The sequence below is a fragment of the Metarhizium brunneum genome, chromosome 5 (assembly GCF_013426205.1).
Source record: "Metarhizium brunneum chromosome 5, complete sequence".
In the NCBI taxonomy this organism is placed as follows: domain Eukaryota; kingdom Fungi; phylum Ascomycota; class Sordariomycetes; order Hypocreales; family Clavicipitaceae; genus Metarhizium; species Metarhizium brunneum.
The window spans coordinates 3,500,644-3,512,786 of NC_089426.1; the positions used below are offsets into that span (position 1 = coordinate 3,500,644).

The 12,143-nt window shown below is 27.1% G+C and overlaps 1 protein-coding gene and 1 non-coding gene across 2 annotated transcripts; both read left to right on the forward strand.

Annotated features, from left to right (window-relative positions):
- Nucleotides 1-252: 252 nt before the first annotated feature.
- Nucleotides 253-5,354, forward strand: FAAH (Fatty acid amide hydrolase; the record flags this gene model as incomplete). The annotated part of the gene is made up of 6 exons (XM_014686286.2): nucleotides 253-377; nucleotides 459-552; nucleotides 629-1,124; nucleotides 1,208-1,224; nucleotides 1,302-2,389; nucleotides 5,339-5,354. The coding sequence occupies 6 exons, from the start codon at nucleotides 253-255 to the stop codon at nucleotides 5,352-5,354; spliced, it is 1,836 nt and encodes a 611-aa protein (XP_014541772.2).
- On the forward strand, nucleotides 4,168-4,283 carry G6M90_rRNA00000002. The gene has a single exon (XR_010715673.1). It is a non-coding gene; the product is annotated as a 5S ribosomal RNA (ribosomal RNA).
- Nucleotides 5,355-12,143: the final 6,789 nt, after the last annotated feature.

A 12,143-nucleotide genomic window follows, 5' to 3' on the forward strand; every position in this document is an offset into this window, starting at 1 on the left:
GTTATACTTAAACCGAGGTACTCTCTCGATGCCGTTGAGCCCGCGTTGGTCCCCTTCAGCCCAGCGCCACCTCAGCCAGGAGTAAACGACAAGATCGTCGAGACAGCCAATTCGCCCAACTTTCCGAGCTAGGACCTCGGACCTTTGGACACTTTTGAAAGCTTCTAGTTTCTCGCCAGAGGGGCCCGACTGACCTCAACGGCATAGACACTCTCAACAGCTGTATATCCGGTTCTGTACGGAGTAATTGCAATGGTATCACCGAACGACTTTGTCAACTACCCCAAGCCTGTGGAAGGCCCAGAGACCAAATATGCGCCGCCTCCGGCCAAGAATCCAGTTTTGCGCGGATATTCGCTTGTCGCTGCGAGCGCTCTGTACGTGTTGGCAATGAGATTCGCCTCCATAGTAAGATATATGCTAACTCGGACCAAATGATGGGCGTAAAGAGTCTCTAGGTCAGGAATTCTGCAGCGATTCTTCTGGAATAATGCTGGATTCGGGCAGGTCAAGAACCTTTCAGTCCTGGATGGCGTTCCGCACACATTTGACGTGAGTCGATAGCCCCTGCATGTGGCATTCTACATGGCGCAGCGATGGCAACGGTGTTGATGGTTTGGCGATTTAGCCCTGCGTGACCCCGTTAGGTGAAACTGGCCCAGTGCTCGAATTTGAGCCTGCTCTTCTAGAAGCCAAACATGTCCATCCCAAAGCGAAGTACTATTCCATCAAAGATTATCATGAACTCTATAAATCCGGCAGAGCAACCCCTCTCGATGTCGCAAAGGCTCTTCTCCCCTTGACCAAACCGGGAAATGACAACAAGACCAGGTATGAAGACGCTTGGGCTAATAACCACGGGAACGACGAACTCGTATTTGAGTCTGCCCGGGCGTCGACAGAACGATGGGCTGCTGGCAAGCCATTGGGTATTCTGGATGGCGTACCAATTGGTGTCAAGGACGATGTGAATGTCAAGGGCTATGTCAACCATAACGGCATGAAGTATAATGCCGATTCGCCCTTCTTCAAGAGACAGGAGAAGTCTGCGTGGTGTGTGCAGGCGCTTCAAGATGCTGGAGCTGTGGTACTCGGCAAGAATCGTATGCATGAACTTGGTTCAGGTCAGTCCCTTCGCTATCTGTCGCTATCTGTTACATCGTTGTTAGCGACGACGAAATCATCATACTGACTTCATCTTTCACAGATACGTGCGGTTTAAATGTAAGCACCGGCTCACCACACACGTTTCACTTTCCATCCACCATAACTACTAGCAACTTACACCCAATATCATGTAGGTCGCGCAAGGGTCGCCGACTAACCACCTGAATACCGAGTACTATCCCGGCGGGTCTTCCTCCGGGCCAGCTTCCGCCGTCTGCGCCGGTGTGGTACCCTTCTCCGTCGCCACGGATGCCGGCGGTAGTATCCGCATTCCAGCCAGTTTCAACGGCTTATACGGCCTCAAGACGTCCCACCATCGAACGGGGTACATGGGCAGCACCATGTGCATCACAGGCCCCATTGCGGCCAACGTTGCCGATCTTACCATTGCCTATCGACTCATGTCGCAGCCCAACCCCGACGATGGCATCCAAGGTGTATTTGGGCGCTCTACGCCGCCTCCGCCATCTGCCAAGCGTGTCATGGGCGTGTACCGCGAGTGGCTGAACGCGGCTGACCCCGAAGTCATCGAGCACTGCAACAAGGCACTAGACTACTTCGCCAAAGAGCGAGGCTACGAGATTGTCGACATTTCCCTCCCTCACCTTGCCGACGCCCAGCTCGCCCACGGCATGATCTGCATCACTGAAATGGCCGAGGCGGCTCGACGAAGAACAGTCAACCCGGCAGACTGGCTCTCCCTCGTGGGCTCTGTAAACCGGCTGCTCATGACGGTTGGCCAGCAGACGCCGGCAGCCGACTTCCTCAAGTTTAACACCATGCGTACGGTCCTGATGCGCCATTTCGCCTTTCTGTTTCGAAAATACCCCGGCATACTCATCATGTCGCCTACGACTCCCCTCAACGGCTGGCCCAAGCATCCTGGTGACGAAGCACTGGGAATGAATGACGCGAACACGACATTCAGGAACATGATGTACATCTTCTTGGCGAATATGACGGGCACGCCGTCGGTTTCGGTACCCGTGGGGTATGCTGCGCCGAAACAGGGAGAGGGCAAGATTCCCGTCGGATTGATGGCTACGGGTGAATGGGGAAGTGAGGAGCAGCTTTTGGCATTTGCAGGCGAGGCAGAGGAATATTTGCACGGGATTTACGAGGAAGGCAGACGAAGACCCAGTGCATGGCTGGACGTGATGGCATTGGTGGAGGGTGATGCTGACAGTGAGAAGGTTGATGCGAATGGGAATGGGAGATCTGAGTGAGGATGCTGGAGTGTATGACCTCTGTGTGTATATTCTACATTTTGGTTTGTATATGAGTGTAGCCTGCGGAAGGATGTGATGTAATTTGCAAGTTGTCTGCATGGAGATGCGGCGTCTTCTTGACTCACAAATGATGTGCAGGCGACATCAAGGGGGACGAAAGGGGTTGGACCATGATAGGGTACGTGAGGACGATTGAGTCTATAGTGAGAGGGAAAATTATCACGCTTTATGGTATACATAAATAATATAGTTGCGTATCAAGTTGAGTTATTTTGTTGTTTTATTTTTAATACAAATGATAATGCAACCATCGTGCAAGCATTGCATCTGAAACACAATATTTGGCCGTACTAAGCCAGGGACAGTAAAGAACCAAAATACAAATATAATAGCGCCAAGAATACTTTTTTTGTGGGCAAATATATCCTGCCATGGACTGTAGGTTTGGATATTGCATTATGCCATGGTGCCAGGGCACTGTGGACAACTATGTCAGTGTATTCCCGATATGCGGTATGCTTAAAGTGGCAGGGTGGAATATAACGAGTCGGGCTTGGCTACTTGGCAATATTGTCATAAAAAGTGTCTGGTTCAATGAACGCGTGGCCGTCTTTGACGTAGTTGTGCATGGTCGTGTTGCTGAGACCGAGGCCGGGGCGAGCCACGATCCTGTTGCAAAAGGGTACGCCCTTGGCCCCTTGGGGTGTGTGGTTGTGGTCTTGACTCTTGGCCCATCTGTCGTGATTTGATGGGTTGGTGAAGGGCGACACGCGGCTCCCATCCAAAGTCAATGTCTTTGAACCGCCAGGAGAGCGTTTCTGCTACATCCGGAACGGCATCCTGCTGGATCAGGGTCAGTGCAGCAAGGTGATCGTATGTGATTCCTCTCTTCTTTGACCTATCCTAATATTCATTCGTGCCGGTACTACATCAGGTAAGGCTTCATTGTACACACACCCACCGCAGGCACAAAACGTAAAGCCAGCACAACGTTGTACTTCCCATGCGCAGGTAGGCCGGGATTTGGGCAGCTACTTCAATCTCTGATTTGAACTGGTCTGGGACGAGCGAGGCGAATTTCCGCTTGCCCGTCTCCTCGTCCTTGGCTTGCTAAGCCGCGGTAGGTGCTTGGCCACCGTACTCTATATTATGATATACTCCATTATATTAGTGTATCCTGCTTCGTAGGTAAATATATTCTGCCACGGGCCGTAAGGCTTGCGCCCACTTTTATTGATAAGAGACGAATTTGCGGTAGTGGCTGGGATACAATCGAGGTATTGTTTTGGAGTATAACAGTCGACTGGGGGAGCGTGTCTTCGCTTAAGCCGAGTGCTTCTAGCTTCTACAGGTTATAGGCTTAGGTGTCTTTTGCTTGTGCTACAGCTATTTTGCCCGTGGTAGTTACAAGGGATGGTGAGCACTGAGGAACTTGAGATGGAGCGAGACGACATGGTAAGGGGTTCCGGCATGGCCTTACATCGTTTATTAGAGATTGTAATAGTCAACGGGAATGAGGTATACCCCGTCTTGGAGCGTGCGTTCGGTGCGATGAGCAGCGTTCCATTCAATGCAGCTTGGATTGTGCTAATATTATTGACTTCCTTATCGAGCTTTTTGTGTATGACCCAGTCGCGAAGTCGGGACCAGCCTGGAATTGTTTTTGATGCAGGGCTATATTGATATTCGATACTCAGAGAGAAGTCTAGCAATGGAGATTAGTTATAAGCTTCAGCAAAAAATGAACCGAAGAAATAGTTATAAAAAAAGTAACATACAACACTGGGTATTCGCTGGTCGTCACCGACCCAACTACTAATCCAGCGCTCGCCAGGTTATTAAGGGAGATCAGACGGGATCCTAAGCTCTGCTGGCGGCTATGGTCGTATGTGTGAGGTAGACAAGTTTAGCATGCCTATAAATCGTTCACTTTATAGCTCTAATCTAGAAGTAAATAACAGCAGGCTCTCTCCCCACTGTAAGGAACTGGTCAGAAAACAGGAATCAGACAGGATTCGGATAGAGTCTGGTACGTACAGCATTGGCGGGGACAGGGAACTTCACACCTCCAAGAGGCACTGTGATTTGATCCTCAACCTTTTTCTCATAGGCAGGGAGGGCCTGCGAATCAAGTCGGAATCACACCATGACTCGACCGTAACAATAGAGGAGGCACATCCGATATTGTATAATTTGTGAGTTATAACAGGCAAACGCGAGGATATATGTAAGCTTCAATGTACTAATTCTTTCCTTCTGCATATATTCGTAATTGCTGACGTGCTGCTTTCGTAGGATTTATCTGGCAATAAAACAAAGCCAACCTCTGTTTCGAAGAGCCTTGCCATAATGTGTAATATTAATCCTTAAAGTAATAACTAATAGAATATCCTATGTAATATGCTTAAAAAAGTCAGAGAGCCTAATATATTAGATGAGCTCTTAATTAAATGGGTTACTATTAAGAACCTCCCTTTTTGTATTATTAGGAGCACTAGCTTCTAGAATATTATTCTTTATCTTAATCCTACTTTTAAAGGCTAAATTCCTTTAGTAATAGTTTAGGATAGACTTAATACCTTATATAAGCAGGTATAAGGGCTAGTTATAGAACTTTTTATAATAGCCTAGGGAAGAATTTATGTCACTTTTAATAGCTGGATATCTTATAATTATTTATCTTTACTAGGAATTAATATATTCTTTATTAATATAAATTAGAATTATTATAAGTTACTTTTTAGGCTGCTCTTAGTTTAGGGATAATATACTAGAGAGAATCTTACTAATAAGGTGGTAAGTGTGCTTATAAAGTTTAGGATTAATGCTTTAAGACTAGGCTACTTTGTCCTTAATAATACTTATAATAACAATATAGCTATAATAGCCCTTACTGGTGAATTTGACTTTAACCCTAAGCATTACTAACTTTACTGTATTAGCCATATTCTTAGCTAAGTGGTAAAGTAGTTAATTTTTGGTGCTACTGCTAATATAATAGAGACTAAAGATAATGCTGACTTTGACTTTAATATTGCCAGTAATGAGTTAAAGAAATTAAGGGGAAAAAGGGCCGGTTAGGCGGCTTTACGACTTTGTTGGCGCTATTAACCACTCTTCTTAGCTTATTTAACTGCTCCTTGAATGGCAGAAAGAAGATATCGCCTTTAGTAAACCTAGCCACATTAATAAGCTAACAGGAAGGCTTAGGAAGCCACTTATGCCAGTATCTAATAATAAAACCCGCTGGAACTTGAGGTATAAAATGATACAGCGTGCTAAGCTTCTTCGCTCTTATTTTTCTTGGTTGGTCATATATATCTAAGAGTAATAATAAGCTAGAAGACGCTGATTGGGATATTATCGATGTGTTTTTGAAGGTCCTTGGTGCCTTTAACGCTTTCTTAACCTGTCTCTAGGGCAATAATAAGCCTAATAAGGATAGGAATATCTGGTCTGGCGCGTTCTAGGAATACTTTTAATCCTTTGAGTTTCTTCTTAACCACCTTAAGAAGCTAAAAATAGATACTAACCTGGTTAATAGGCTAGACGCTAAGTCAGTTACTATGGTATAAAGCTATATTAATTTGGCTTAGGAAAAGCTAGATAGCTATTACTAGAAGCTATACTCTCCTGTGTATACTGCCGCTATTATTCTATATTCTTGTTATAGCTGGATAGCCCTTACAAAGCATTTTAAGGGTAACCTTAATACTAAGAAGTAGCTTATAGAATATAAATATTCTATAAAGAAATTATAAGAGGAAAACTATTAGTATATTACCTTAAAGTCTAGTAATACTCTTTTCTTATTATTAATATTAATATCTTATAAAAAATATAGTGAATTTAAGACCTTCCTTGACTTAGTAATATAATATAATAAGGATAATATAATAGCTATTAATAGTAGTATAAATCCTTTTCTTAATAAGTATAATAGGGATTATAAAATATAGAAGTATATAAATCCTAAGCTTTATTAAGAGAACCTATATTTATAGTAAAAAGCATATAAGAAAGAATACCTAAGGCTTTCTTATATAGTAAGTAATATTTTATTTATCCCTGCTATATTTATATAAATAAAATAAGAATTTAGCTCTTATAAGTATATAGTGGGTGTTACAACCTAGTTATAAGCTGCAGCGTAAGTTGCAGGTTAGGCCGGCTATATAAGCTATAAGATAATATAAGTATAATAGGTAATAAATTAATAGTTAAAATAAGCTATTAATAAGAGAGAATTTATTAATTATTTAATAAACTTTAAATAAACTAATAATATATATATAATTATAATTTATTAAAACTTTAATAAATAATAAATAAATATTATAATATATAAAAACCCTTAAATTTACTTTATAAATAAACTTTAATTTCTTAGCTTTTAATATAAATTATTATATTAAATAAGCTTTACTTATAACTTTTTAACTTTAATTATTTAATTATAATTTATAATTTATTATTAATATAATAATTAATTACTTAGATTAATTATTTTAATTATTTTATTAATATAAATTATAATTAGTTTATTTCTTAGAAATCTTAGTTATTATATATTAAAAGCTTTTATTTAAATAATTATTATATTACTTTAAGTAATATTTAATAATTATTAAGATAATATTTATAATACTTATTTTATTTAAAGTAATTATATTATTAATATCTTAAAAACCTTAAAGTTTTAAACCTTAAAATCTTATAATTAAACTTATATAATTATATTAATAAGTTAAATAATTTAACCTTAAATATTAAATACTTATATTAAAATAAAAAAACTTAAGAAAAATTATTAAGCTTAAAGTATTAAAATCTTATAATAATAACCTAAAAATACTTTAAGAATTCTTAACTTAACTTAAAGTATATTATTAATTTTATTTAAATAAATTAATTAATATATAAATAAAAGTATTATATATTAAAAAATATATAATAAGTATTATACTTATATAATTTAAATTAATTATATAAAATTATTTTATTAATATAAAAAATAATTAAAAAAATAAAATAAAAGAAATATTTATTAATTATAAGAAATTTAAAAAAATATTTAAAAAAATATTTAAATTAATTAATAAAATAAGAATTATAATTATTTATATAAATTAACTTAAATAAAAAGAATTTATATTAGATTATATAGTATATTTTAAATAAGTTATTTTAATATTAGATTAAAAAAATAAGCTACTTATATTAGCTTTTTTTAAAGAATTAAAAAAAGAAATTAAAAATAAATTATATAAAAAAAATATATTAAATAATTTCTTAAATTATATAATAATAATAATTTAAATTAATAATAAATAATATTAATAATATATATAAAAGTAATAAGAAAAAAAAACCTAGAATTTTATAAAAAAAAAGAATAATAAGTAAACTAAAAAAAAAAATAAGAAGAACTTATTACTTATAATTATACTTTTAACTTTAAATAAATAAAACTTAATATTATTAAAAAAATAATAAAAAAAAAAGAAATATTATAATTATAAAAAACTAAAATATTTTATTAATAAATATAAAAAACCTAAGAAAAAATAAAAGCTAATATTAAAAAAAAATAAAAAATAACTTAATATTATTAATTAATAAAAAAATAAAATTATTAAACTAAAAGTAAAATATAAAAACCTTAACTAAACCTTTTATTATAATAATAATTATTATATTTATATAAGTAATAAATAAAAAAAAAAATAATTTTTAAAAAAATTAAAAAAACTAAAAAAAAAAATTATAAACTTTATAAAAAATAAGTTATAAATAACTAAATAATTAATATAAAAAAAACTAAATAAATAATTAATAAAAAAAAAAACTTTTATAATAATAAAATAAAAAGAACTTTATAAATTAAAATTATTAAAATATTTAAATAAAAACTTATATTAAAAAATTCTTAATTAAATATAATAATAAATAAAAATAAGAAAAATTTAAAAGGAATAATAATATAAAAAAAAATAAAATATATAAATTTTTATTCTTTTTAATAAACTAAAAAATAAAATAAAAAAAATAAATATTAATAATAATAATATAATTTTAAATATTTTAAAAGTATTTAAAAATAAATAAAATAAGAAAAAAATACTAATAAAGTTAATAATTATATAAAAATAAGCTATATAATAATATTTTTTTATATTAATAAGAAAATATTTTATAATTTTTATTATTATAATAAATACTATTATAATATTAAAAAACCTAATATTATAATATTTAAAAAGAAAAAAAAGAAATAACTTTAAACTTTTATTAAAATATAAAAATTATATATAATTAATATAAATATTATATATATTTATAATATATTAGGTATATTTTATAATTAAGGTATAATTAAATATATTTTTAATTAAAATAAAAAGATATTTAATTAAAATATTATATTTTAAATAAGAACTTTTAAAATAAAAAGTAAAAATAATTAATAATAATTAAATAATAATCTTAAAACCTAATTTAAATATACTTATTAAATATTAAGCTTATATAAATTTTATAAATATATATAAATTAAATATATATTAATTATATATATATATAAAAAATAAGTAATAATATTAATATATATATATAAAAAAAATCTTAATATATAAAAAAAAGTTATTACTTAAATTATTTTAATATAAAATAAAAAACTATATAATATACTTATTATTAAATTACTTAAAATATATAATAAATAAAGCTAAAAAATAATATAAGTAATAATATAAAATACTAATAATATATAAATAAATATAATAAGTATTAGATATACTTAAATAAAAAAATTCTAAGAGAATTATAAAATTAATATATTATAATAAATAAAAGCTAAATAAATAATATTATAAATAAAAGTTTAACCTTAAATATAATAAGAAATATATAATAAATTATAATAACTTAAAATATAAAAAGTATAAAAAAATAAAAAATTAAATTTATAATTACTTATATTAAATATTTAATAATAAGTTTTACTTTAAGTATTTATAAAATAAAACTAAATTTATAAAATAATATTAAAAAATAAAATAATAAATTATAAAAGAATTTATTTTAAAAAACTTAAAAAATAAAATATATTATTTATAAAAAAATTATAAGCTAATATAAAAAAAAATACTAATAACTCTTAATATAATCTAAGATAAATAAAATAATAAAATAATATTAAATATTAAAGTTATAAAATATTATATTTATATACTTATAAATAATAATATAATAAGTAATTATATTTTACTTAAAGTTATTAATTATTATTAATTATTATAAAAATATAAAAAAATATTATATAAGTTAATTAATATTAAAAAAAAACTTTTTACTTATAATAATAAAATTATTAATTAAAAAACTAATTATTTTAAAGTATAAATTTAAGGTTATTTAAAAGTAATTTAACTTAATATTATAAATATATTAAAATATAACCTAATATTAAAGTACTTATAATTATAAAAAAGTAATTTATTAATTAATTAAAAAATAGGTTAATTAAAGTAAAATAAAATTTTAGGTTAATAAAATTAATAAAATTTAAAATAAAAAATAAAATTTTATTATAACTTAACTTATAAATAAAATTCTAAAAAAAAGAAACTTTTAAGTAAGTTATTTAAAAACTAATAATAATAAATAAATAATATAAAAATAATAAATATAAAAAAAAATAATTAGATTTATTATAATAATTTTAATAATATTATAAACTAAAATATAAATAATAATAAATAATAAAAAAATAAAAGCTAAAATTTAAAAAGTTATTATTACTTTAAGAAAAAACCTTATAAATATAAATAAAAAACTTAAAAAAAAAAAAAAATAATAATAAAAATAATAAAAGCTTAATAATAAAAAAAAAAAAACTTAAAAATATTCTTAAAAAATACTAAAAATATAAAAAATTATTTATAAAAAAATTAAAAACTAAATTACTTAAATATAATTAATAAAATTATAAAATTAAATTAATAAATAAAAAGTTAATAATATTTTATAAAATTTATAACTTAAATATAAAAAAACTTAAAATATTATAAGAATATATTAATAAAATATTAATAAAAAGCTATATTAAAGTATTAATATTAAAAGCTAAATACCTAATTATATTTATTTTAAAAAAAAATAATAAATTATAATTAATAATAAATTATTAGTAATTAAATATAATTATTATAAAAAATAAAATATTATTATTATTAATATTAGAATTATAAGATTAATTATATAATATAAATTAGTTTATTATAATAAACCTAAAAAAAATATATAACTTAATTTAAATAAAAAAAGGTTATAAATAAATAATAGCTTTTAAAATAAAATTTAAATTATTTAAATACTTAATAATATTAATAAAGCTTATTAATATATTAGTAATATTTTAAAGAATAATTAATAATATATTATAAAAATATTTAAATAACTTTATAATAATATATTTTAATAATATATTAATTTTCTTAAAAACCTTAAAAAATTATAAAAAGTATATATATATAATATTAAAAATATTATAAAATACTAAATTATTATTTAAACTAATAAAATATAAGTTTTATATATAAAAAGTAGACTTTTTAGGATATATAATATAATTAAATAAAATATAAATAAAAAAAATAAAAATTAAGGTAATAAAAAACTAATTAATATTAAAAAATATTAAAAATATATAAAGCTTTAAAAGCTTTATAAACTATTATAAAAAATTTATTAAAAGTTATAATAAAATTATAATATTTTTAAATAAACTTATTAAAAAAAATAAATAATAAAATTAAAATAATAAAATATAATATATTTTTAATAAAATTAAAAAACTTATTATATTTAAACTTATTTTAAGAATTTTTAACCTAAAAAAAAAATAAAATTAAAAACTAATTTATTAAACTTTACTTTAAAAATATAAGTTAAATAAAAAAATAATAATAAAAAACTATATTTTATTATATTTTACTTAAAAAAACTTTATAAAATAAAACTTAATTACTTTATTTATAATAAAAAATTCCTAATAATTATTAATATTTTTAAGAAATTTAAATATTATTTTATAAAAAGTAAATATAAAGTTAAAGTATATATTAATTATAAAAATATCTTTTATTTTATAATAATATAATAATTAAATAAATAATAAATTTAATAGGTTAAATATTTTTTAGAATTTAATTATAAAATTATTTATTAAAAAAAATCTAAAAATAAATAAGTAAATACTTTAAGTTAAAAAAGTAATTATAATATAAAAGTACTTATAATAATAAAATAACTTTTTAAAATTAATATAAATAATAATTTTTAATAAAAATAATTAAATATTATACTAAAAATATAAAATAAAAACCTAATATATAAGAAAATCTAATAATAAGTAAAGGAAAAAATTAGGTTTATAAATATATTAAAAAAATATTTTATGAAACCTAGAATTATCTTAAAGTATTATAAAAAAACCTAGATACTTTTAAAGTTATAAAAAAAATATATTAAAAAAATATATAAATATTTAGTTTATAAATATTAAGAAATTTATAAAATATTAAATAAAATATAATAATAATATAATTTCTTAGAAATTAAAAAAATAATTAAAAAGATTATTAATAAATATATATAATATAAAAAAAGTAAAGCTTTATAATATAAGCTATATAAAAAATTATAATTATTATTAATATTAATATAATTATAAAAATTAATAGC